Source organism: Penicillium chermesinum, assembly GCF_028974085.1.
Source record: "Penicillium chermesinum strain IBT 19713 chromosome Unknown utg000003l:1.0-5111272.0:1.0-5115320.0, whole genome shotgun sequence".
Taxonomy (NCBI): Eukaryota; Fungi; Ascomycota; class Eurotiomycetes; order Eurotiales; family Aspergillaceae; genus Penicillium; species Penicillium chermesinum.
In genome coordinates, this window is record NW_026695313.1 from 1,619,611 (window position 1) to 1,644,916 (window position 25,306).

Consider the following 25,306-nt stretch of genomic DNA (forward strand, 5'->3'; position numbering starts at 1 on the left):
AAGACAACGGAGGTAGGGAGGAATTCCACGGAGAAGGGGTAAGGGTGAAACTCTCCTGAAGGTCTAGAGGTACAAGTAGGTCAGGTTAGGGGGGGGGAGACTTTGGGAAAGACAGTTCGTGTTTCCCCCTTTCCCTACCTAGCGGGCCAATCACGGGACTCCGTCCCTCGTACTAGTACTCTGCGCAGCCCAAAATCAAATTATTAAATCAAATTATTCCGTCCCAATGGTTGATAACTGAAAGTGAGAAGGATCCAGGATTACATTAAGGACACTTCATCCTCTATTTCTCTCTCCTAATCTATGCTCTGTGGATTGTTTACTTCTCAGTATCGCCCCATAGCTGCACACTCAGGGGTCGGGTGGGTCGCTCTTGTCCGCCGGAGGATTATGTAAATTCCTGCCTCAGGAAACGAGATTCCCGAAATGGGCAACTAACTATCACCCCGAGTTTAAATGGCTGTTCCAATGGATACGGGGGAGCTGGGCCCGCATTCTGCTCTTATCGCTGATCCACCATGCTCCGTCTGTGGTGGCCTTGTGACGACCGTTCTGCTGTGTAGTCCTCTACCATCCTGGTGCTTTGATTTCCACTTTGCTTTGGCTTTGGCTTTGGCGTTTGTCATGACAAGCTTTCATCATGAATACTCGCCCGGTTATCGATGAGTCCGTGGGGCCCTACTCGTTGTCGACCGCCTTCAACAATGATACTAGCTGCTTCTCCGTTGGCTTGGACACCGGATTCTGTGGTAAGGCATCTCTATAGCAGCATCCATATTTATAGCAGCGCCCACCTGCACGCTACCCTTAACGCCGAGGTATCCGGGGGCTAACATTGGTGCCTTCAGTGTTCAATACCGACCCATGCGAATTGCGGACGTTGAGAGGTGAGGAACGACACATCTACCGAGGCTATTGGGTTCTTGTCTCTCACATATGCCACAGTTTTCAATGCAGGTATCGGCATCGCTGAGATGCTCGGCCAGTCAAACTATCTGGCAATTGTTGGCGGCGGACGAAATCCCAAATTCCCTCAGAACAAGGTGAGTCCAATAACTCCCTGCGACGTCCATCACTAACAGACATCGCAGTTGATCATTTGGGACGACGCCAAACAGAAAATAGCCATTACCCTCGAATTTCGCACGTCGGTCTTGGGCGTTCGCCTCTCCAAAACGCGGATTGTCGTTGCCCTGCTGAACAGCATCCATGTTTTTGCCTTTTCTACACCTCCCCACAAGCTATCAGTGTATGAGACTTCTGATAACCCCCTCGGACTGGCATGCCTCGGTCAAAAGTTGCTTGCATTCCCGGGGCGCTCCCTGGGCAGGTGCAGGTGATAGAACTCGAGACCGGGAACATCAGTATCATTCCGGCACATAGCTCTCCACTAAGGGCGATGGCTCTAAGCCCGGATGGAGAAGTCCTGGCTACGGGCAGCGAGTCTGTAAGTTTTGAATGCCTGTCAACCGTTACAACGACAAAACAAAACTCATTTTATTATAGGGAACTCTAGTACGGCTATTCTCGACGGCAAATTGCAGGAAAATGGCAGAGCTTCGACGGGCGTGGACCCCGCAGTGATATTTTCGCTTTCTTTTCTCCTTCAAATTCTTTGCTTGCTGTCACATCCGATAAATCTACCTTACATATCTTTGATGTGCCTCACCCACGCGAGATGACACGTCGCAGCCAGTCCCCTGCAGCTGCAACCGAGGAAGGAACAAACCAGAAGTGGGGCTTTCTGAGCAGAGTGCCCTTGCTTCCACGGTTATTCTCCGACGAGTATTCATTTGCCAACGCCAATTTTGACATTGGTGATGGGACCGTCCCGGGTTCGCCGTCATTGGCGCCGCATAGCGTACCCACCGGGCGACCTCAAAAGGGCATTACTGGCTGGTTAGATGATCGGACAATCTTGGTGATCGGTGCTGGGCGAGATGGAAGATGGGAGAAATTTGTTCTTTATGATGGAGAGGACGGAAAGCGATACTGCGTGCGAGACGGGTGGAAAAGATACCTTGGCGGTTCAACGTTTTGATCATGGCATTCCACAGTTTGCGTTGGAGGTCGGAATGACTCTATTCCACGGGATATGAACTTTCTCTTAGCTCGGTCTAGCCCAAAATTGCATCTGGATAGGCATCATGTGGCCCTCTCAATCGGGGCGTATGTCAGGACAAATCCAGATTGGTCTCAGGTCAGGATGACCAATAGTCAAGAGTGTCGATCGGGGAACCGATGGATATCTATGTCTTGGAACATTCTGAATTCGTGATTGTACATAGAAAGGAATTGAACCAAGTAAGCTTGAATACTTGGCGAGATCCACGTCCAGATGTTACACGAGCCCAGCGCGAAATATGCAAGAGCTTGATGTTCTCAACGTTGGTGATCATCGCGGTCTCGATCACTGCGGTGACGGCGAGAACCGGGCGATCGAGATCTCTCAGGTGTGTGTGTGCGTCTTCGAGGCCGGTCATCGTCTCTTCGAGATCGTCCCTCTCTGTCCGTAGACCGGCGCCTATGCCGTCTTTCGCGGGCTGGGGAACGATCATCACGGTGCCTATGCTCTCGAGAACGGGACCGGTGACGACGATGATGCCGGCTAGATCGTTCCCTGCTATCGTCACGTCGCTTTGAAGACTTCTTCTGGCTCTGATCATATAGCTCGATAGCCCTCGCAACCTCTTCTTTCTTTTCATCGATAAGAAACTGCTTCATAGGATCTTCGTCGTCATGATTGATCATCAGCTCTTGAAGTTCTCTTTCTTCTTTCAGCATCGGTCGGCGCTCTTCTCGTTCATCCCCCTGGACACTCTCTTCCGGTCGTGTCGATTGCTGTCTCTTCCTTGCTCTTCCCGGTCGCTGATCTCTGCATCGCCCATCAACCTAGCAACATTATCCCCTTCCTCCTCATCATCACGTCGCTTGTATCGCGCATGGTCGACTCGTAGCATCCGGCCTAAAACTGTAGCTCCACCAAGATTATCAACGGCTAGATCGGTGCTGCGCTGGTCTTCGTATTTGAGCCATGCGAAGCCTCGGCTCTTCCCCGTTTCTTTGTCGCGCGCAAGACGAATGTCCACCGGTTTTCCATACTGAGAGAAGATAGTGACAATATCGCCCTCAGAAAGGTCGAATGGAAGCCCACCGATAGAAATGTAGGCCGTGTCGCGATAATCAGCGTGCCATGATGCAGCTGGAGGACTGGGGAAAGAAAGCGCGAGTTAGCTCGACTAATCGAAGCTTTTCGCCCAAAGACACTTACACGGCATTTTCGAGCTCCCGCTTATTGAGCGCCTGTATCTGGCGTATAGTATTCATGGTGGTTGACGAGCTGAGAAGAGCTGGGAGGAAGACAAAAGAAGCTCGTGACGTTGGATTGAAAAAACGGGTGGGGACCCGGAGCATCGGCGGTGCCCGAATTGGCAAAATCACTGTTTACGAGTTTCCAAATCTTCCTGCGCTACGCTCCCTGCAAGCCTGGAATTTTGTCTCGTCTGAATTTCTTGACCCTGGTGAACGTTCCGATTTGAAACTTGTGTCCGCCTCGCCGGGGGCATCATTGCTTAGATCGAACCGTGTTCCCTCCCCACTTGTCTCCAGATTCCCCTGACCGCGTTCTGCATCTTCAACCTCCCCTCCGCTTCTACATCGACACCGACACACACCATTTTGACTGTTCAAAGCATAGTCGCGCGCCTCACTGGGAATCTCTGGATCTGCACTGGTTGGAATGGTACGTGCGTAAGGCATGGTGGGACTAGAGCAGACGATGTCCTCCAGTCCGAATCGCGGATCCAAAACACCCGGCGCCAATAGTCGACCTAGTAGCAAGGATGGCAAGAAGAACATTTGGTCTTCTTTGCTAGACGGCGCCGCCAATGGGAAGCGCTTGCCGGAGAAGAACTTATTGATTCTAGGTATTCTATTCGGTCTTTATTCAGTGAAGACTTCAAAAACCACGCTGGCACACCGGCACTAACATTGGGAATCATAGGCGGTACCCCAGAAAGCCAGAGAGAGTTTCTAGAGACGCTTTCTGCAAACACCGAGGCCGATCCTAGCTTAGTGCATGACCGGCGGAAGGGGAAGACACCCCCAATCGCTAATCAATTCGCCCTTGGATACACCTACCAAGATGTGCTTGATGCCGACCAGGAAGGTACCGCGCTCCCTCCTGCAACGTTCGCTCTCTCTGCCTGTTCAAAATGCTAAATTTCCCACGATTCTTAGATACCCTGGCACGCGTCTCAGCCTATCTTCTATCCGAGCCGTCACCGTCTTTCGCGCCTCTCCTTAAACCACTTTTAACTCCCCAATCAGTACCGGAAACTCTCGCTGTCATTCTTTTGGATTGGTCTGATCCATGGCTATGGATTCGACAATTACGAGAATGGGTTCGTTTGTTGCGCTCTGTCCTTGTGTCTTTGGATGACGATACCAAGATCGTGATGGAGGAAACCATGACCGATTGGCGTGACCGCAAAAGAGGCGTTGATGGAAACTCGGCAGCCGCTGGTAGCTTTTCAAACTCGGGCGGTCCGGTCACAATCCCCCTTGGACCTGGCGAATGGGACGAAGGCCTGGGAATCCCAATGTGTGTGGTCTGCCAGGGAGTAAGTGGTCCCCTTCAGCGCTGCTCAGTCGAGCACAGCTAAACTAAACATATTCCTGTAGGCGGATAAAATCGAAAAGCTAGAGAAAGACCACGGCTGGCATGAAGAGCAATTCGACTTCATTCTCCAATTCTTGAGAACCATTCTACTGAAGCGTGAGTACCCTTCTTCCTACGTTCAAACCTAGGTGCTAACTTTGGTCCAGATGGCGCATCCCTCATTTATACTTCACCTTTCCTTGCAAGCTCTCTTCAAAGTTTAATCCACTCCTCCTGGGAATTCACTCTCTTTTGAAACGACAGTCATTAAAACACAATGTGATTGACCGAGACAAGATCATTGTCCCCGCGAACTGGGATTCGTGGGGCAAGATTCGCATCATTCGCGAAGGTTTTGATATGGAAGGGGTCTCGACAGCTTGGTCAATCGAGATCCAAGACCCTCCCGAGCCCCTATCCAAAGCCAGAAACGCCGCTAGCGAGAGCGAAAACAGCAATCCAGCCGAGGACGGCACCAGCGCTGTCACAGTCTTCGAACAGACGATCAAAGATCCCAAGATCGCCAGATCCATCATACCTCCAGGCACTGGGCAAGGTAATGAGATCGACATTGAAACTCCTGATATGCAAGAATTCCTTTCCCAGCAGAAAGAAAAGCTTGAACAGCTCAAAGCAGAAGATGCTAAGGACCGATCAACCCAGCAAGTTCCTCAACTAGAAATGTCACCTATGGATGACCAAGGCAGAGTCAACGAGCACATTGGCCCTGTCCAATTCAATATGGGTGGAATTCAAGTTGATGCCGATGACATGCTGAAGAAGCTCCGGGTATGTACTTACACATTATTTGTCAGAAAAACGATATCTAATATTCAACAGGACCGCGAAGCCAATCGCTCCCAGCCGCGTGAGCGAAAAAGACACGGGTGTCTCAGCAACACCGGGCGACGAGAAAGCGCACAACCAAGCGCTGGCCAGCTTCTTCGCCGGCCTTGTTAAAAAGCCCGGCAGCAGCCCTCGCGGTAGCCCTTCTTCCTAATGTCACTGTGCCCGTTGCCCTTTCCAACTGGGGCTGTATTTTAGTTCTGCGAGCGTACATATTGCGTGGGGGCTTCCTCTGCCTATCGATCTGGGCGAAGGGCGAGTTCTCCCATATAAGAAAAGATCTGAGGGGGAAAGCCCTATGCAAAACTCATACTTTCCTAGATCCTGATGGTTTCGCGGGGTGTGGATAATGATACCAATATGAAATTTAATCGTGTCTTCTTTCATTGCTAGGAGTACTAGTACGAGGGGCGTTGTTGCGTGTTCCATTTATATCACGTACTAGTAACAATACTTGAGAAGTTAAATTGCCCCATCCTACAAACATGCAACTGAGGAATGACATTCTACTATTGCCAGTGGTTGCGCTTTTACATACAGGTTTCAACCAAATGCTGCGGCAGCACCGCTAATACGCCGCCGTAAAATATAGTCCGTCTAGTAGACGATGTTTCCAAGGCTGTACAAGATGCTAATGTATTCTCGAGCTTAATACTTCAGAGTTTCCAAAATCTTACGTTGAGCATACCCAGGCTCTTCAGATTTATATACGATGAGTCGGCACCCAGCCTTGGAAAGTTCATTGCACCGCGACTTGAATCTTAATAAACCTTGCCCCTCCGATGCAACTGACTGCGGAATGACAAAACACACGCCTTCTCCGCTTCGCCACTCATCTCCACTTTCATCATCCCCCTCCTCCATCTCAAAAACGCGCCTGAATAGCCCAGTATGCACAATCCCCAAGCGGACTCCGGATTCTGGGACTCAAAGGCCCCAGAAGACGCGTCTCCCCGTGTACCCCCTCCTACACTCCAAGTCAAGAACCGTCGGATACGGTATCTGGCCAAACACCCCGAGTATTTCTCGGAGGAGCTCGAGCTAGCAGGTGCTTACTTTCTCTCCCCGCGGTGCGCCACCCTCGCGCCATGAAAGCGGCCCCCCTTCCACCCAAGTCCGGCCCAGAGTGACTGACGCGACACATCTAGACCCGTTGCTCTACGACCGCCTGATCCGCCGATTCCAGACACCCGAAGAGCGCAAAGCCAAGCGTCCTCGCACGGGGGGCTTCGCTTCAAGGTTCGCGGGCATCTTGGAAGCGGAGCTCATGCGCGCAGAGGCGAAAATGGAGGCGCTTGCTCATCCCGAAACGACCATGTTCAGCTACACCCGCGGCCCGAATGGTGAGGTTCTGCCGGAAGATAGCGAGGATATTCCTGCTACCAAGGAGATAGGGCTGGAGGAGTGGAAGTGGGAGATGGGGTTCCGGTTTGTTCAGGGGAATGACAGAGAATTCGATTACAAGACTGTTGATGAGAATGATGAGTATGATGACTGGAATGAAGAGCTGGATCAGCGTCTAGAGGATGTGGAAGAGGAGTGGATCGTCGGTGATCTACGGGGTGAGGAGGCTCGTGCGATGGCCAAGGGAGAGACTGGTATTCAGGATTATTGAGAGTGCACTTTGGAGCTCTCTTCAAGGAGGAAATCCCGTTGCGGAAGGGTATATGCAGCAAGTGGGTTGGTACTCGGAAGGACTTGATTGCTCTCGAATATTTTCCGCTTGCTTACTGGCTATATCGACAACCCGTATACGTGGTGGAACTATTTGCTGGGTCTCATGGCGGCTCTCTGAGTTGTATTACTGGAGTAGGCTTGAGTTCTACCTTGGCCCTGGTTTACCAAGTCTGGTGAACTCACAAACCACAGGCACAGCGATCCATGGAGCTTTTGGTATTGCTCTTATGTATTGGGCTCAATGATTCGGTGCCCATGTACTTACTACATGGACTTGGACGTCCTACTTCTTTCCTGCTAGAAGATCGATTGCTCTTTCCTTGAGCTTGAACTTCTGGATCTTGCCGCTCGCCGTCTTTGGGAAAGTTTCGGATGCGCCAAGGAAGAAGACATATTTCGGAACTAGAAATGGTTCGTATCGTCAGACATGAGAAGCAAGGTTTATGATTCGGAGGAGAACTTACCGAGGTGGTTGCTTAGGCGATCACGCACCCATTGTTGAATCTCGTTCTCGGAGACCGAACTCGGACTGTCTCGAGGTACCACAAAAGCTGCGACGACTTCGCCATAACGTGCATCTGGGACTCCGACTACGGAGACATCCACGACTCCTGGGTGGGCGTATAGGCAGTTCTCGATCTCCAAAGGGTGAATGTTTTCTCCCCACGAATGATCAAGTCCTTGATGCGACCAGTAATGGTGATATACCCGTCTGGTGACATACTAGCCTCGTCGCCAGTCTGTTCCAATTAGCCTGTGTCGTATAAGCAGCTCTAGTATCAAACCTACATGCATCCAAACTTTCCCATACTTATCCTTCAGCATAACCTCTGCAGTCTTCTCTGGATCTCCCCAATATTCTTTCATTAGTAGGTACCCGCGTACAGCAAGCTCGCCCTTTGCCTCGATGGGCAGGATTTGATTATGGTTACTCGGGCTCACCACCTTAGCCTCGACATGCGGCATGAGTCTTCCCACGGAGCCAATCCGCTTATCCATGGGGTCGTCCGTAGTCGTCATGCAGGAGACGGGACTGGTCTTCGTCATTCCATAGCAGATTGTTAGTTCTGTGAGATTCAGCACCCGGTGCAGCTTCTTCATTAGCTCTGCGGGAATACTGCTTCCTGCTGCAATGCCAGTGCGTAGATACTGGAAACCTTCTCCTGAGATTGCACCCGATTCGATCAGGCTGAGTTCTTCAAGGAACATCGTCGGGACTCCGTAGAGCGCCGTGCATTTTCTTCCTGGACGGCCTGTAGAGTGGCGCGGGCATGGAATGATTCGGATGGGAAGACGATGGCAGCGCCATGCGTGACCGTCGCCATGAGGCCAAGAATGGAACCAAAACAGTGGAATAGCGGAGGCGGGCAGCAGACGATGTCCTGAGGAGTGAGGAGCATGCGATCGCCGATCTGGGAGCCGTTGTTTAAGATAGAGCGGTGGCTAAGAGAAGCGGCCTTGGGCATTGCAGTGGTGCCGGAAGTGAATTGAATATTAACAATCTCGTGTGGTGAGAGGTTCTGGTCCGGTAAGGAACGTCCATCGGCGGGTAGCTCGGACACGAGGTCTGCGAATGGAATGAGACTCGAGTAGTCTGACAGATCTGGACGACCTAAGGAATTATCGACCAAGATGATCTTCTTGAGTGATGGGACCAATTCCGAAGATAATCCTGAGCCAGATAGGTCTTGCACCAAATGCTTTAGTAAAGGGATATTGTCGCGGGGATCTTTGCGGGGGAGATTGGATTCCGCGTTTATGATCAGATGGCTGGATTTGAGATGATCTAGTGCAGATGCAACTTGGGAGGCATTGAACGAAGGATTCAAAGGCACCTGTTTGGAAATTATTAGACACGGTTATTGATTGCATTCGTTCCTTGCTTTTTTATTAGACTGACCAAGATGGCTCCTAGCTTGAATAGAGCATATGTAGCCTATAGAGGATGATAATCAGTCTGTCAAGCATTTTCTTCTCGAGGAAGAATCAAACGCACAACGACATATTCCATTGAGTTCCCCAGCATCACTCCAACTCGGTCTCCCTTCTTGACACCGACTGATTGTAATCCCCGAGCCAATGCATTGCTTCTAAAGTCTAGCGAATCGAACGTGGCGATATCGTTTTGGTGTCTTGATATGAGGCTGAGGGCCATGAGTATATAAACCCTTCAAAATAACAAAGTTACTTACGCTGGGCGATCGCCATATGCTGCCACTATCTTCACAAAGTGATCACCGACAGTTGACTCGATCAAGGGCGGCTAGAGGCAGGACCTTGCGTTAGCTCTGCAGTCTTGTTTATTATTTCCTCGCTCACTTGGAGAGGACCCTGCATACTTCAGAAGCACCGCGAGAGTAGCTTTCCGTCAAAAGACCTCTTATTGTGGAATTCGAGAACCGGAGTGGTCGACACCCCAAGCGAAGCCCCCCGACGATCCGTCTGCAAGCACGCATGACTGGGCATATACAAGTCCGGAGGGCTGGAGGATTTGCACGCAACACCTTGGCCGAATGACACTCCAAATAGAACAAGGATGAGGAGAAACGAATCATTTGGCTAAGAACCCCTTCTTGTGCCACCTGGAATGCTTCCCCACATTTGCAGCTGCGGGGGCGGGCTGTCCCGAGGCTTGAGACCCGGCCATCTGCAAGACCGAAGGTAAGCGAGAGACCGAAGGTAAGCGAGAGAAGAGCGATGGTTTCAGGTTGGCTACTGAAGGTGCAGGACGCACATCCTGGAAATAGAACTGACTATCTCTGGCAAATGAACATCAATCATGGATCGGCTAGGTCATACTGAAGATTTGGCACGTTGAAAGAGCAGAGCCTCTGTCGAGTCTTTTGCCTACAACCTGGCACCATTGTCCCCGGCGCCAAGTGGTTGATTTGGGAGCCGCATGATATAGTTGTATTGTTTCTCGTCAAAAGAATTGAACCCAGGTACCTGGAATGGGCAGAATAAGTCGTGAGATTCAGATTTATCCCCGCTGTGGGCATATGCAAGCCCGCCCTCGACAAAGTACTCGATCCAAGTAGACCAGTCCCCTAAATATAGAATAGGGGTCTAAGTCCGACCCTTTAGGCTGGCGTATACGCAAACCTTGGCGGCTACTGGCGATTCTCAAACTATGCTGCCAATAACGATATGTCTGCCCCAAATACCCAGGGCGCCGCAATTTCGACTTTTGAGGTCATCGTTGCTATATCAGAACGGTCGGTATGGTATAGGGCGCTCGATGGTTAAATTCGGCAAGTTGTCGCGTTCGAGGAATCTTGGAAGATCTCGTGAGGCGTGCATACACGCCCCCGGAGCGAATCCTATTCTGGTAGTTTGGGTGTTGATGTGCCGGTAGGGATCGGCAGATTTAGACTCCGCGGTCGCGGCTCTAAAACCTCTTCCCCGACTCTACCTTCGTCCATCTCTTTGCACCTCATCTACGCTCGAAATGGCCGAGCCCACCATCATGGAGGTTCCTGCGACTAATTATCGCTCTCTATTCATTTTCTTCGGTTATCTCGCACTGGCTGTCTTTTTTACCCTAACCTGTTGCCACACCATCTATACGAGATATCAGGAGCGCCAAAAGCGGAATGACTGGGCCACGCCGCAAAAGCAAAAGCCCTTCTTTCTATTCAGCTTCCTTTCGGCATTGAGTCTCGGCATGACATGGTATCATATGATCAGGCTTTTTATTTGGTCTTACCACAATTGGGAAGCTAGTCCTAGCGGTGCATTCTGGTCAGCTACAGAAATGTCTCTTGTTGTACGCATAGGCCTCTGGCTGAAAGATACATACGTCTTCCAAGAGGCCTGGGAGACTGTTTCCGTGAGCCCAACACGGGTTTGGTGGAGTGGTCAGATTTTCGGATGGACGATTGGCTGGAGTCTTGTATTAGGCATTACTGGTGAGTGTATCAGAGCTACAGAAAAAACGTCCTTGCTAACCGACCCCCGCAGGCCGGAGATACGGCATTCCAAGGGTCTGGGTCTACATGCTTCTAGCCCAGGCTGTCAGTGTCTCTTTCGCGGCGAATCTCTATTTTGCTGCAGTTGCCGTGTCCAGAAAGGCAAACCCGAAGGATGGCATATTTGCATGGTCGCCACCACTGCTGGCTGAGCTCATTCCTGTGGCATTCTCACTTCTTGATACCGTCGCGGTCCCAATTTATGCGTACAAGAAGGAATTTATGTGGGTATTGATGGCGCCGCACATTGTCATTTTCATTCCTTGCGTGCTCAGGCCCATAGGTGCCCTCCCACCAGCTAGCAAAGCGCAAGGAGATCAGACTACCCGTCGATATGCTGTCTCCATCAAGTGGGTTGCGGCTGCTTCAATCTTACTGCTTGCACATTTTACCGTCATGATGCTGCGAGAGGTCGGAACCGATGTTCCTTATGGTGAGGTTGCTCAGATTTTGTTCGATACGATATATGTTCACCCGGCCTGCAGCAGTGTCAGCTGGGACGTGATCATGTGTACTGTGAGTGGCATCGCCTGGGTCTATGTGCACGATTTCAACACGAGTCATATGGTCGGTGGCCGGTGAGCATTATGGAGTGGAGGACGATTTCACCATGAATTATTACGGTTGAAACAAAACTACCATAAGGCGTGACTGACTTTCAAATTAGTATGGGGCGATAGAAGCTCAAATCTCGAAGAATGTATCTAATTCTGAATGGAGAGCTCGATCACCCTCGAAACTGCGCTGACGCTAGAGATCTTCAAGTTTAGGCAAAGGAACACTTACCTCTCAACGTGAATTGAGCACTAATCATTTGAAGTTCCAGCCTCAAGCACGGTTGTTTTCTACTCTGGCACCTTCCTAAACAAGCGAGTCCGAGTCATCACAAAACGGAGAACGGCATGTTCTGAAGCTCTAATCGAGCCCCGATGATGAGGATTGCGACTGACATTGTTACTGCGATTGAAAGGACTGAAAAGTTTATTTGCTGCTCTATGACCGATGCTATGTGGATGATGACAAGCGGTGCCGTTGAATGCCCAGGTGTGTGCTTCACAGCTTACTCACGCTGCCACATACCTCTAGGGCTGCAGCCCACTAACCGGAGCGGAACCATCGAGATGACTCACGTGTTTTTGAAACCTATGAGCGCGTTAGTCTACAGACTACTAGTAGTGGCTAAGCCCGTGCGGTACTATTTCTATTAGAAGAAGCTACTATTAGATCTCGCCAACATTTGAACACGGAAGGTCGGCAGCTACTAACGTTGACCACAAGGGCTGAAAGAGGCGGTACTTTGTTGTAGCGATACAGAAGCTAGAGAGAGACAAATCAGAAGGAACGCGGGGAATAGCACACCCAAATTCTTCTCCATACTCTATCTATTAATTGATTGGAGCTTCGGCCGGGAAGGTAAAGGGTTGGAGGAAAATCCTAGTTCACATTTGGAGGTACATCAAGTCTATGACCAGCTCGTCCCGAATTTGAGTCTGAGACAGCTCGCAGAGCCACAAAAGCAATCATAGTTCTTCGGTCTCCAGTATTCTTTGCCGTAGTTGACTGTGATTTCTTCAAAAATTCCGATATCCTTCTTTGCGATGACCATAGTAACCGCCATCCCTCCCACTTTCTTCGTGATAAAATCAGTCGAACTATCACATGAGTGATTGATGAATCTAGTCCAATTGCCAATCCGTGGCGCACATATATGCGCCAAGACGGTCCGGTTCCTATATGAAGCCGTGGGAGTAGTTTGAGACAAAGGATAGATCGGATCCTCGAACTTGCAGTCGTCCCCCAGGTACGGGTATCTTGCCCATGGCAACGGTCTGATTTCACCAATATACTCTCCAATGATCTGACCTGCTTTGATCGAACAGAGAGTGCGGACCCCGGTTCCTTTGTTAGGATATTCTACCAGCTCGATCAAATCACCTGTCAGAGCATCAACTCTGCAATCACACGACTTGTCGGCTTGACAGAAAGCACAAGGAAGCCATCCCCTGTCGACTTTTTCAGCAAGGGGGGTTTGGTGGACTGCCCCGGAACTCGTGCGGGTTGTAGATATTGGAGCCTGCGTTTACTTGAGCGCAACCAGAATATACCGGTCGTTTTAAGCCGCCGTCCCTTGTCTGCACTGTATGATGCGGGTGCTCCTGAGCGATATTGATCTGCGGGCCAAGATCCTTTAAAATGCCTGCATCCTGTTGGGCAAGAGCGTTCAAAGGCGCACGCCATTCCAGGCCGCGGGAAGACGCAAATATTTTTATACTGTCGCATTCAGAAGTAAGCAAGTGCTCGAAGCATTCCCACTGGGATTCATTTGCTATTTTGGAAATCTTGTGGAAGGACTCGGCGTAGGCGCAAATCCCCAGCAATTTCCACCCACCTATAACGGTCAATCTTAAGCCACGGTATTCCATCCCACGGTTCCCACGATCGTTTGTTCCAGAGGGAGTTTTGTGAGACGCATGGGCACAGTTATAGGCCAATCGGTACGCATAGTGTAGCGCTCTTTCGTACAGTCGTTTCTCGATTTCATTGGTTTTATTTTGGGCACTGGCCCGGAGCTGAGACACGAAGTTGATGTCCCAGTAGATCGCCTCGACTGCTTTCAGTGTATAAGCACTGAGGTCTTGTATGAACTCTTCGCTCTCGTCGTGGTATCTAGTACGCATATGAGCTTTGAAAGCAATGGCGCCTGCCATGTTGAAAGTGGAATGTCTGGATGAGTAAAAGCGGTGCACTGAATCCCATGAACTTCAAAACGTGTTATCAAACTCTTGAGCTGGACTTGGAGGAAAGATTGTAGCCGGGCTAATGTGTGCCGACGAAGGGTTGGTGACTGCTCGAGCGAAACTCTTCTTAAATAGGAAGTGGGATATATGGAGCTCAGGGCCTTTTTCCAAATAAAAGGAATGTATGACAATAAATATGGAGTCAATCACTTTGTACTTCAGGGTATCAGCTCAATGTACATTGTACTCACTTGACGATAATGGTCGACGGGTGTTGGCGGCCTAAGATCATCGCATTGTTTGTGCATTAGACAAGATGTAGTTTTGCTTTGAAAGCTTCATTCTGGAAGAGAAACAATAATCCCCCGCGCGAGGGGAGCTATAGGGGAATAATGCAATAGTGTCTAGGACTTCAACAAGGAGGGGTCATGTTGAAACATAGTGAGGACTGGAGTCCGTTTAAGCTGCATAAACAAAGTCGAAACACTACAAGAGCCCAGTCTTTCACTGCATATGCATTTTCCATATTGTCTACTAGACAATGAAGAAAGCAAGGAAAATTCAAAGAACACAAAGAACAAGAAATGGTCTGATCTTTTTGGAGCGAGGGAACATGGATCGGCATAATGCTTGGCGTCATGTGGTGGGGAACCTGAGAGCTCCCGTATCTAACACCTTAAACTTGGCTTCCGCAATGCTCCACGTCTAAAGTCTGGCCAGACAGCCCTTGGGTCACGATGGGCGCCGAACCGGATGAGGACGCTATTTCAAACTTCGTCAGCTTTACCAGTACCAGTCGCGAACAAGCAATCAGCTTCTTGAAGGTCCGCACGCATCCCCGCACTCTGTGGCGGCTAATCTGAACGACCTGTGCAGGCCAACAACCTCGATTCCCAGAAGGCCATAAATGCCTACTTCGAGGATCCCACTGGTTCTGCATTCCAGGTGAGTGAACGCTGCTTCGTCTTAGGCTAGAATGTTTGCGGACTGCATACTGACCCTTCACTGATAGACAACCGATTACAGCAATGAAGGCAGCCTGAAGCGTACGGACTCTTCATATTTCCCTATGTGGAAAGTTGATCATCCATCTGGCTAAAACTAAATATATAGCGTTAGGTTACGATCCACAAGATGATATATCCCGAATACCTACTACCGCTCCCCCTCTCGCCCTCCATCACGAATCAACATGCACGACAACACACAATCAAGCACGGAGCCTTCTTCTACAACGGCCACACCAGGGAACACCGGTAGGCCTTCATTATGCATGGGTTATCATAGACAATACTAATCTAGTACCGCTTGACGCTATAGGTGCTGCCAATAACGGCCCCGGACTGAGTCTTGCCGAGCGTGAAGAACAAGAGCTGCAACAAGCGGTCGCAATGTCGCTCAATCAAGGGATCGGAAAACAAGAAACCGGAGTGACCACGACGGAGGTGCCAAGTCAAGCCCAGTTTGGCAAAGCAACGCGCGACTACTACGACGAAGGGGCTTGGGCCATGACGTTGTTCAACGAGACAGCACAGGAAGTCATCTTCAGCCCAGATCCAGAGGACCGGAAGAAGGTCGGCGACGAGCCTTCCTTCATTCGCCCAACGACGGACAATCTCTACCTGGGCGGTTTCTTGACCATCCTTCATGAGATCCCGCTTGCGCGGGAAGCTTTGCTGTTACGCAATAAACTCCTCTTCGACTACGGGCATGATCCACAGTGGTGGAATGGACAGACAATAAATCTTCCTAAAATCGTGACGGTGAATGATTGCACCGAAGACAATGACTGGGAAGATATTATCCATGAATCACAACGTCTAATGGCATTTCTGGATTCCACGCAGCGGGCCTTCGGGAGTGGCGATGCGCTCACTGGCCTGCGTCAACTGCACTCTTACTCTTCTGACTCAGAAGAGATCGTGTCTCGCTTCCTTGAGGCATGGCACGCTTCTGCAATCCGTGCAGACCCCGACAACCCTCTTGCGACTATCTTCATGTCTCACGCTTACAAGAAATCCCCGTTTGAATATGCGGATGAAGTCGACGAGCCCGTCTCCAAAGAATTGTTCGTTTTTGAACCAATTGTTGAACAATCCCATGGGCAATCTTTGTACGATGTCCTCGACACTGCAATCTGGAGTGATCGGCCTGGGGACCCTCTCGATGACGTGTGGCTTGAGCATGTTGGAGAAGTCCTCGTGATGAAACTGGATTCATTTGAAAATGCGAAGTCGGTGGATGTAAAGATCCCGGCCGTCTTTTATCCAGACCGTTATCTCATTAGCTGTCAAGATGTCGCGCGAGACATGCGAACGAAGAAACTCAGAGTCCAAGAGTCTCTTATGGAACTGGAAAATCTTATCGACCACTACACTTACACCCCCGGGGAAGACAGAAGCCTCACTCGCGCGGAACGTCTAGAGATCGCTGCTGACGAGGTTCCAATTGCTCTAAAATCAGCCCTCGCGGGAAAATCGCTTGAAATGAGTGCCGAGGAAGCAAAGGTCAAGCTGGAACGAGTGCCCTATAATCTACGAAAAGTTGCTGCTCAGATTGATGCGAAGCTGAAAGGTAGGCTGACCTTCCCCCTCCAGCCTGAAGATATTTTCTAACAGAATTCATGAAACTAGAGCTCGATCAATTGAAGCAGAAAGAGTTAGAGACCATGCGTAGCTATTCCAAGATGCTCACTGATCCAGCCGAGTCCCCACAGGACCTTCCTCTCCACAGGTACACTCTGCGTGGTGTTTGTACCGAGCCCCATGTCACATATGTCCTGAAGCATCGCCGAGATGCAGGCGACCTGATGGAAGTCGACGAAAGTGGCCCCGAATACCAATGGTGGCGCATCAGCTTCTCCACCGAAGACGGCAAGACCCGTCTGGCCGAAAAAAGAATGGCTGAAGGCAACCAGTCAGCCACTCAGAATGGCGATGTTGTAGGCTATACTGCTCGCAAGGTACGCGAGATAGAAGTGCTGAAGGCAGCCCGCGAAGAATGGCGTTCGGTCCTTCTGGTGTATGCCAGTGATGCGGCTATGGGGTACCAAGGCGATCTCGCACCACCCCAACTGCAGGTATGTCCACTCTTCATCCGCTTTGAGGCCACTAGCTCACTCTGCATAGAAATTCGTGGTTAAGGACAACGAAGCTTTTGCAGACGAATGTCAGTCATCTACGACAGAAATAGCCCCGCCATCGGAGTCGTCTGGCACAGTTTTCAACACACAGGAGAGTGAGCGAGCCACTCCCACTCAAAATGACAAGGATGTCAATGTCTTTGACTACGAGGTCTCTGGATTTGATGGCGAGAACCGTACACAGCAGGAAATGGCTGAGAGAAGAGGCTCAGCGTTCCTTAGTGGGACGAGCTATCCGACCCAGAAAGAGCCAGACCCGGAGTCCTCACGGCCGAGCGACGACTGGAATGCCACTTACGTCGAGCACTCAAAAGGCTAAATTGATGAATTTATGACCCAAGCAATATAGAGGCAGTCATTCTCAATGAACTCATGAGACTGCTTCGCAATGGTATGTATGAATAGACGGGGCTTGATCTATGGTAGCGAGACATGAGACTTTCCGCCAACAAGGTGTCAAAGCCAAGGTTACTATTTCAATATATGGAATTGCGAGTAGTAACCCGTAAATTCAATTTCCATTTAGGATATTAGATATAATCCAAAGGGCTCGAAAACCAGGCAAGGCTTGGTCCACTTCTCGTTTTTAGCTCATGTTGCTGAGACCGGGGCCGTCCCCACCTTTGCCGTGTTTGCAATATCGGGGCTACGCGCAGTCCACCAGCTCCTCCTCTCTAGACGCTGAACAGCCCACTGCTCCTACCCGTACAATGACACAAGAAAGCGACTCAGTAGCCGGGGCTACCATCGAACTCCTGGAGGCGCGCCTCCGCCGCATTGCATACCTCCTGGGCGGCGCGACCGACTGGACAGGAGTCCCAACAATGCCGGAGAAACCCTCCTCCCACGAGGAAAGCGTATCGCGCCGACTGGCACGCTTGGAGAAGGAATTGGCTAAACTAAGCCGCAATGTCCCCGCCGTGCGAGACGTGATCCAACTTCGTACGTTTTCCCACTTGTCCATTCTTCGATCTGGAACAGCTCAATCCGCTCCCAACTCCCAAGCCTTAGTTCTACCAGCTTTCAAATCCCGCCGTACGCGCACTTATAAGGACCCCCGCTGATTGATTTCAACACCTAGATGACCAATTTCCCGACCTCTTTCAAGCACCCACCCCAGAAGATGTCCCCGAGGGCCTCTCAAGTCGGGCACTTGCCTCTATTGTCCTCTCCTATGCAACCGCCTTCCCAGAAACGGCTTCCCGCCTTACATCCCTCAATGATCTCCCCATCCCGACCCCGAGAGTTCTGCGGCCCTCGTCGAGCTTCAGCCGCAACTGGACCGCGTGGCTCTTTTGCAGAAGGAGCAAGCACAGGCTATATCCGAACTGCGGGTGCGTACAGCGAGGGTGTTACAGCGGTGGTATGAGGTTGGGCTTGTTGGGAGCGGAGAGTGTTGGGCGGAGTGGGAAGGAAGAATTGAAAATGTGGAAAGAGAGGTTAGGCGGAGAGAGGTCATTAAGGCGAGGAGGGAGAATGAGATCTAATCTGATCTCTGAGCCAAGGATCTTCAATTCTATTCTTCCTTTTTTCCCCCTCTGACTTTGGTTTGGCATGCGGTGATATCCTGCTTTGGGTTGGCGCAAGGTTTGAAAAGTGTACATACTTGATGTTGATTACCGGACTCCATAATTCTGACTTTAAACTACGTGATGCCACGAGGCATAATCCGTGGGTCCATGGGTGCCGCAAACTATAAGTTTAGTGGTAGAGATATGTGTCTAGGGAGTAGTACCGAATGGATCAGATAATACCCTTGGATGGTCCTTGGCTATCACTGGCTCTTGATCTCGAGGTCCAGACCGCAAGTGTCCATGGATATATCTTAGGCGAAACATCCGTCCCTCTGAACGGATTCTGCCCTTGCATTAAGCCACCTTACGTGTTTCTGAGGCGAGGAGGTCACCGCACCAGTCCTGAAAAGTCGATCTGAATGTGAAACAGATCGATTTTACCCCAGGTTCCTCACTTCCGTCCCAGAGCGTGAAAATGCGTTACCGTTGCGTGCATCTAGAATTGCACAAGTGGAAGCTCGCCACGCCGGGCTCGACTACACAGGCTGACGTGCACATACCAGCGCCCTCGGCCAATGAACATCGAATACTCGTCTCGACCACCAGAGATCCTTGTAAACTTTGAGTGGCCTCAGCTGCAAGGACTGTTGAGCCGGCGGAGACCCGGGCATTGCCATCGAGCCAGAACAGACAAGTCAATAGTACGAGCACATGCCCCTCGGTGTTCGTGGCCGATCGATCGAAGTGGGGAGGAACGTTGGTCAACGGGCGAGATATGGATTGTCCCTGTCAGAGGTTCCGTGGAACTTTCTACCCAGGCAAGGGGTCCGCCGATCGTGTTTCAGCCCTTTCCACGACCCAAGGTGAGGTTAACTGGACGGGATCCGGCAGTCTAATCTTCCATGGCGCAAATGGGCAAATGAGTAAAATACGGTACGACACATACAGGAGCACAACAAAGTACCCGCGTCAGCCCGTGACAACCTCGGAGTGGAAAGCGGAGTCTGGGATGACTAAGGACGGTTTCCAATTATAGATCACGATTTGGCTGGGGCACTGGGGGGGGGACTGGGGTTTGTTGTAAACTAATTGTACGGCGAGGTAGATGTGTTTAAGAATGTATTCATACACAATCAGAATCCTGGTCATGGGGGCATGGGGGAGACATCAAGGTAATCTGGGCGATTTCCCGCTAAAATCACCCAACCCACCGAAGATGGCCCAAGGCTGCTAAATCCAGGTCTCGATCCTCCTCGATTCCAGGGGGCGCGTCCACAAGTGGTTTTGGGGCCGCGCCAGGGTCCCACCGCACTCCGGCCATTGGCAGAGGATCTCGATTACTGTCTTTTCCCTCCTTTTCCCTCTCTTCATCTCTGGTCCACTGTCGCTCATTCGTTTCTTCAGCCTGGTGCTGTAATTCCCTGACTCTCCATCTTTCGTCTCTTCGTTGAACCTTCCTTTCTTTTTTTTTTATATATCGTTTTGCCCCTTGGACTCTCCTTTACCTCTTCGCCGCTGTCCGAACCTATCTGCTTTGAAACAGGTACGTCCCAAACCGACACTGGCCCTGCACTTAGATTGGGGGCTTGGTCGCCTCTTTTAAGCGTCGTGATTACCATGGCCCTTTTAACTCCATCGCCATGTGCTACTCTTCGGACCCCACGCGACCTTAGGAATGCGCACTAAGGAATGCACACTAACTGGCTACATCTAGTTGTCTCAATTCATTCATCTCGTGGTTCAGAGAGCTAGCAATCTACCTCCCATCAGAAGTCCGATTGTTGGAAGGACGAGTAAAAGGAGGGACGCGCCATCAATTGGAATCGAATTTGTCGCGTCGAGAAAGAACCCAACCCCTCGCCGACCCTCTTTTGGTCATCTTCATCCGGCAACCGAAGACATCTATTTCTCATATAATAACTTGAGCGCACGCGAACATCATACGCCTTCAAAATGCCAAAGTTTCGCCCTAGCAACATCTTGGGGGGACCCATTCGCCTTGGCCACCCTTTCTATCTCGATTCTGGCTTGGCTCATTGCCTTCATCTCGTCCATCATTGCGGACGTGCAAACACTCTACCCTAATCTCAACTGGTGGGCTATCAGCTTTATGTTCTGTGTGATTTTGGGAATCTTGGTCACCTTTGCGACGGACACTTGCAATGTCTATGGAGTCGCGGTATGCAGCCTAGCAGGACCCTCTTCCACCAGTCTGTCGTACTAATTGGGGTACAGATTGTCGGATACCTTGGATGCGGTCTCGTCTTGACTTCCATCAGTGCTAATAACTTGATCTATGGCAAGCAGGGGGCTCAACAAGCAGGAGGCGCAGGCTTTATCCTGCTCGCCATGGTTATTGTAGGTTGAATACATCGGTTTCTCTCTCGACCCAAAAACTTACTTCGACCTCCAGATTGTTTGGATCTTCTACTTTGGTTCTTCCCCAGGCTACGCATCGTGGTTTCATCGACTCGTTCGCCTTGAACAAGGAGCATCCAGGATCCTACGGTGGCAGTCGCCCGATGTCCAGTGCCTTCGGTGCCCGCCCCGAGACCATGACAACCAATCAACAGACTCCTCAGATGTACACGTCCGCCCAGCTGAGCGGCTTCGAAACTTCGTCCCCGTCTCTGGATACGCCGGTGGCCCCGCAGGAGCTGAACGCAACTCTTCCGTGCCCCGCTTCGGCGCCAGCCCCGCCCCGGCAACCCCCAAGAAGGCAGCGAGGTGCCCCAGCCCACTGAATACCCATACCGCGCGAAGGCAATCTACTCGTACGACGCCAACCCAGAAGACGCGAACGAGATCAGCTTCGCCAAACACGAGATTCTCGAAGTATCGGACGTCAGTGGCCGATGGTGGCAGGCTCGGAAATCAAACGGCGACACCGGCATTGCGCCCTCGAACTACCTCATCCTCCTGTGATCGTCACATTTGCGATGCTCGGTTTTTCTCCGTTTTGTCTTTTCGTTGCCGTTTTTGTCACAAAATATCTGTACTCATTTGATACCCTTCAGATCTCTTCTCGACGTGTGTATTTTCGGTTCCCCCTAACGTGATGTCTTGATGGCCACTCTTTTTCTTCCCTATCATATGTTCTGCCACGCAATATTTCTCTCTCATCTACACCCCCTTCGCACGGGCCTTTTCTTCATTCTTTCTTTTCGACCGGTTTGGTCATTTCCCGGCGGCGCCTTTCTGCCTCTTGAGTTTTCATTGTCCTTTATGGCTTAGGTACTTGACTGTCATGTCGGAATGGGAGTCTATAAGGACTTCCTCAATTTCATGCGAAAGGTACAGGTGACTCGAGTGTATTTAGCACATTGAGCCCTTGAAATGCAATCTGACACTTCTGTGGATATATACATTTCGCCATTCCGCGGGGTCTTCACGGACTTTAAGTATCTTACTCGCAATATTTAAGATGTATCCAAGTATTTGGTCCACCGCGGGCAAAGGGAAAAAATCCTATGTTGCTATCATGGGCAGTCTGTCGCGTACGCTCAACGGCAATCTGGATTGATAACATCCTCTGAGACTTTAAGGGCTAGTTCAAAGCTTAGGTCGATGACCTTGTTGCTTCCGGCGCACTCGATGAACAGTAGCTCACATGTATTCGCTCTTCTAGCCTCTATCAATGGCATCCATCTGCTTGCGTACCTTGCATCGGCTTTCCATCACCCACGTTACCCGGGCACGGAATCGACTCACCTGGTATGATCACTAAGATTTAGAATCTAGAAGGGCATCACATCGCTTCGTTTCACATTCATCTGTAAGCAGCTTTAAATGTAGTTACCTAGGTACCAGGTACTTCAGTATGATAGGTAACCCTGATAGTATACCTAACGCTGTGCCGCATAGAGCCTCTTCAGCAGGACAAGACTGCGCTGCTTCGAGGCAGTCCGATAAAGAGCATCACGTATAAACACTGGAGCTCTCACAAGCTACTTGCAGAACTTAGTGATGCTGGGTTGAAGGTATTGAAAACTCGCCAGCTTCCGTTCCTCATATAGTTCGCGTTGCATACTACTAGTGACATTGCGATCGGTGCTTCTCTTCGCGTAACCTTCAAACCAATCAAACATGTGCTCAACTATCTAATTGAAGCAGAAAGCATTCCTATTCCACGTATGTAGGGCACATCCACGGATCGATCTCAGGCGGCGCCACGTGGGATTGGAATGCTTGGTGCGCATTGGCGGTTTTCAACATGACTTATGTGGAGCTCCTAAACACCAAGTAATCTTGAGTTCATGACACGCTCTTGCAAGGATTGCGACAATCTCTCTATTCCCATTTCTCGAGGTTCCGCTACCACGGAGACCATACCCATCAAAACCGCACAGCAACGGACACCGAGATAGGACCCACACGCACCACGTGGAGCCCACGATTGTGTTTTCCGAAGAAAGGAAAACAGAACAACGAATGCAAAGCCAGCGAGCCTCCGAGAGATGTCTTCACCGTGCAGAGCTTCTCCATCCGTTACCCTAATCAGTGCTAGTGTGAACTGTGTGAACCCCTCAGTCCTAGTGGCTCCAGAAACCCGCTCTTCCTCCAATGGCGATTCTGATTTGTAGGTGATGTAATTGTTCCGAATATTCTTCCGGCTCTCGAGCTCTGCAGAAACCTTCTTATTGGCCGGGGCGGAGCGTGCTTCCACCTTCCTTCGTAGGGGGTTAGGATGTACTAAATCCTCAGAGTCCCCGTAGATCTTCTCTCGTCTTCACTTTCGTCTGTTCGAGCTACGGTCGTCTGTCTCGCCGAGGGCCAGGGAGACAGCTGCTATCTTCACCGGGGACACGGAGAGATATTTGAAGGGCTACGCTCTGTCTGCGTCCACCCCGCTATTCGACAGCTGCATTGGCTAGTGGCCCACTGGGCCTCCACGGATTGAACGTGCAAAAAGTGTCGTTCTGCGGAGGAATATCTCTCAACGGTCGAATACTGGCCGGTCCCCGGTTTCCGTTTGATGTATTCATATATCTATCTTTTTATTGGAGATATTTGGGTCGATATTCTTTGTCGATATTCTTTGAGCCATGTCCGAAGGAAATGTCACAGTCGCGTCGACTGTGCTCGGCACCATTGGGACGGTGCTGTGGTGCATCCAGCTGATTCCTCAGATCTGGTTCAATTGGCGGCGGAAACAGACTGACGGGTTTCCAGCTACTATGATGTTTTTGTGGGCAAGCTGTATGTGATTCGATATCAGATATGAGAGAGATAGACTCCTCTTTGGTGCTATTCGAGTTACTCACGACGGCAATAGGCGCGGTTCCAATGGGTGCATATCTTATTCTGCAAGATGTGAATCTCCCATTGCAGATCCAGCCTCAGATCTTTGGCTTCTTTTCTTTGGTCAGTTGGGGCCAGGTATTGTATTACGGCCAGTAAGTGCGGAGGTCTCCGAAAATTGTAAATGTTCGTGCTAATCCTGGGTCTCTTAAAAGCAATTATTCAGCCTTAAAAGCAACATCCGTCTGTTTGGGGGCCTCTGCTCTCTTCGGCGGATTGGAGGCTCTCCTGATCCTTACTCTAAGGGTATATTATAAACGATGAAGGCCTTGTTAAGGACATCGCCTCTAACTTCGAAATAGATACCCTACAACAAAGGAACAACCTGGCCTGATATCGTGGTGGGTGTCGTTGCCGCGGTGCTCCTGGGTGGAGGCCTCATACCCCCGTACTTCGAATTAGCGAAAAGGGACGGACGAGTTATTGGCTTCAGTAGGTCGCTCCAAAGCTCAGAGCGGATCCTGATAACTGACACAGGGACAGACTGGGTATTCCTATCGATCGATACTCTCGGCGGGCTGTTCTCGCTCTTCGCATTAGGTGCGTGCTTCACCAGGCTCACATAGGGAAGACCCTTTAACATCGTTTTAGCGGCGCAGGGAAGCTTTGATATCCTTGGCGGGATCATGTACATTATTGTGTGAGTCTTATATGGTGATGGTCGCCGCTGCACGGCTAACTCGGCATGGGCAGCGTCGTCCTAGAACTGGGCATCTACATCAGCCATATCATCTGGCGTATCCGGTATCGAAAGGTTTTGAAAGAGGCAAAGGAAACTGGAGTCAGTGTTGATGACCTGCTCGACCAACGGGGTCGCAGGAAGAGAATACCGCAAAGGACAATCAACCGGGGGATCTCGAAAGCCAAGGACCTGCTGCATCACAAGCGGTGCCAACTACCCCAGAGAAGGGAGGTACTAGCGAGAAAATTTGAATATAGTTACCTAGGTTGCGCTGTAAGCTCTTATCTCAGGAAGACGTCCTAATGTAGATGTATATTTTAGCGGCTATGCACAAGTCTCGTCCATCGCTTGGCGTTCCACACCCAGTTTCACAGAATATCACCAGAATTAAGGGGTTCAACCGATCCAAGACTTTCGAAATTTTCGCCCTTTCTCTTTCTCCCCTCTTCATCTGTCCGATTCCAGCCCAGACCTTGGGTGACCAAGCTGGGTTGATCCTTCCCAAGTGAAATTGGAAGGGTGTGTAGCCTTGCATTTCTAGGTCATAACACTGCGAAGAACACCGCAAGTTTGCATGACTGCGGATCGAACTACGGCCCGCGGGCTCAAGCTTGTAATTGCATATCGTACACCTCGATTGGGGCCACCAATCAGGCCCATTCCAAACACCCATCGTATAGTTCGCCCAATAATACAAAATCCTCAGGCGGAAATTGACCTGCGCCGTACAAGCAGCAACCAGATCAGGCCCCAAGGAGCTGGTCGAAGCTTACGTTTC

At 50.5% G+C, this 25,306-nt stretch overlaps 13 protein-coding genes across 13 annotated transcripts; 9 read left to right on the forward strand and 4 right to left on the reverse strand.

Moving 5' to 3' along the window:
* Positions 1-640: 640 nt before the first annotated feature.
* On the forward strand, positions 641-2,041 carry N7468_003498 (phosphatidylinositol-3,5-bisphosphate binding protein HSV2; the record flags this gene model as incomplete). Its single annotated transcript, XM_058472795.1, has 5 exons — positions 641-749; positions 886-1,043; positions 1,092-1,330; positions 1,384-1,447; positions 1,517-2,041. The coding sequence occupies 5 exons, from the start codon at positions 641-643 to the stop codon at positions 2,039-2,041; spliced, it is 1,095 nt and encodes a 364-aa protein (XP_058331798.1).
* Positions 2,042-2,249: 208 nt separating this feature from the next.
* On the reverse strand, positions 2,250-2,558 carry N7468_003499 (uncharacterized protein; the record flags this gene model as incomplete). Its single annotated transcript, XM_058472796.1, has 1 exon — positions 2,250-2,558. One exon carries the CDS (start codon positions 2,556-2,558, stop codon positions 2,250-2,252), a length of 309 nt encoding a protein of 102 aa, XP_058331799.1.
* A 219-nt stretch (positions 2,559-2,777) lies between these two features.
* Positions 2,778-3,327, reverse strand: N7468_003500 (IST3 family RNA-binding protein; the record flags this gene model as incomplete). The annotated part of the gene is made up of 2 exons (XM_058472797.1): positions 2,778-3,210; positions 3,272-3,327. 2 exons carry the CDS (start codon positions 3,325-3,327, stop codon positions 2,778-2,780), a joined length of 489 nt encoding a protein of 162 aa, XP_058331800.1.
* Positions 3,328-3,757: 430 nt separating this feature from the next.
* On the forward strand, positions 3,758-5,660 carry N7468_003501 (dynein family protein; the record flags this gene model as incomplete). The annotated part of the gene is made up of 6 exons (XM_058472798.1): positions 3,758-3,926; positions 4,004-4,168; positions 4,240-4,622; positions 4,684-4,797; positions 4,868-5,449; positions 5,511-5,660. The coding sequence occupies 6 exons, from the start codon at positions 3,758-3,760 to the stop codon at positions 5,658-5,660; spliced, it is 1,563 nt and encodes a 520-aa protein (XP_058331801.1).
* Positions 5,661-6,397: 737 nt separating this feature from the next.
* On the forward strand, positions 6,398-7,121 carry N7468_003502 (uncharacterized protein; the record flags this gene model as incomplete). The annotated part of the gene is made up of 2 exons (XM_058472799.1): positions 6,398-6,554; positions 6,655-7,121. 2 exons carry the CDS (start codon positions 6,398-6,400, stop codon positions 7,119-7,121), a joined length of 624 nt encoding a protein of 207 aa, XP_058331802.1.
* Positions 7,122-7,466: 345 nt separating this feature from the next.
* N7468_003503 (uncharacterized protein) lies at positions 7,467-9,520 on the reverse strand (the record flags this gene model as incomplete). Its single annotated transcript, XM_058472800.1, has 9 exons — positions 7,467-7,585; positions 7,648-7,863; positions 7,908-7,923; positions 7,973-8,310; positions 8,391-9,018; positions 9,084-9,119; positions 9,180-9,327; positions 9,376-9,446; positions 9,503-9,520. The coding sequence occupies 9 exons, from the start codon at positions 9,518-9,520 to the stop codon at positions 7,467-7,469; spliced, it is 1,590 nt and encodes a 529-aa protein (XP_058331803.1).
* A 1,111-nt stretch (positions 9,521-10,631) lies between these two features.
* On the forward strand, positions 10,632-11,733 carry N7468_003504 (uncharacterized protein; the record flags this gene model as incomplete). Its single annotated transcript, XM_058472801.1, has 2 exons — positions 10,632-11,091; positions 11,144-11,733. 2 exons carry the CDS (start codon positions 10,632-10,634, stop codon positions 11,731-11,733), a joined length of 1,050 nt encoding a protein of 349 aa, XP_058331804.1.
* A 347-nt stretch (positions 11,734-12,080) lies between these two features.
* Positions 12,081-12,359, forward strand: N7468_003505 (uncharacterized protein; the record flags this gene model as incomplete). Its single annotated transcript, XM_058472802.1, has 1 exon — positions 12,081-12,359. The coding sequence occupies one exon, from the start codon at positions 12,081-12,083 to the stop codon at positions 12,357-12,359; it is 279 nt and encodes a 92-aa protein (XP_058331805.1).
* Positions 12,360-13,166: 807 nt separating this feature from the next.
* On the reverse strand, positions 13,167-13,859 carry N7468_003506 (SET domain protein; the record flags this gene model as incomplete). The annotated part of the gene is made up of 1 exon (XM_058472803.1): positions 13,167-13,859. The coding sequence occupies one exon, from the start codon at positions 13,857-13,859 to the stop codon at positions 13,167-13,169; it is 693 nt and encodes a 230-aa protein (XP_058331806.1).
* Positions 13,860-14,626: 767 nt separating this feature from the next.
* N7468_003507 (ubiquitin-associated-like domain-containing protein) lies at positions 14,627-17,350 on the forward strand (the record flags this gene model as incomplete). Its single annotated transcript, XM_058472804.1, has 6 exons — positions 14,627-14,713; positions 14,766-14,834; positions 14,902-14,935; positions 15,003-16,463; positions 16,523-16,968; positions 17,018-17,350. The coding sequence occupies 6 exons, from the start codon at positions 14,627-14,629 to the stop codon at positions 17,348-17,350; spliced, it is 2,430 nt and encodes an 809-aa protein (XP_058331807.1).
* Positions 17,351-17,741: 391 nt separating this feature from the next.
* Positions 17,742-18,518, forward strand: N7468_003508 (putative nuclear distribution protein RO10; the record flags this gene model as incomplete). The annotated part of the gene is made up of 3 exons (XM_058472805.1): positions 17,742-17,973; positions 18,113-18,276; positions 18,333-18,518. 3 exons carry the CDS (start codon positions 17,742-17,744, stop codon positions 18,516-18,518), a joined length of 582 nt encoding a protein of 193 aa, XP_058331808.1.
* A 2,137-nt stretch (positions 18,519-20,655) lies between these two features.
* Positions 20,656-21,470, forward strand: sho1 (osmosensor SHO1; the record flags this gene model as incomplete). The annotated part of the gene is made up of 4 exons (XM_058472806.1): positions 20,656-20,724; positions 20,781-20,903; positions 20,993-21,187; positions 21,240-21,470. The coding sequence occupies 4 exons, from the start codon at positions 20,656-20,658 to the stop codon at positions 21,468-21,470; spliced, it is 618 nt and encodes a 205-aa protein (XP_058331809.1).
* Positions 21,471-23,590: 2,120 nt separating this feature from the next.
* N7468_003510 (PQ-loop repeat-containing protein) lies at positions 23,591-24,836 on the forward strand (the record flags this gene model as incomplete). Its single annotated transcript, XM_058472807.1, has 8 exons — positions 23,591-23,744; positions 23,821-23,941; positions 24,002-24,092; positions 24,149-24,278; positions 24,330-24,386; positions 24,438-24,486; positions 24,540-24,759; positions 24,819-24,836. The coding sequence occupies 8 exons, from the start codon at positions 23,591-23,593 to the stop codon at positions 24,834-24,836; spliced, it is 840 nt and encodes a 279-aa protein (XP_058331810.1).
* Positions 24,837-25,306: the final 470 nt, after the last annotated feature.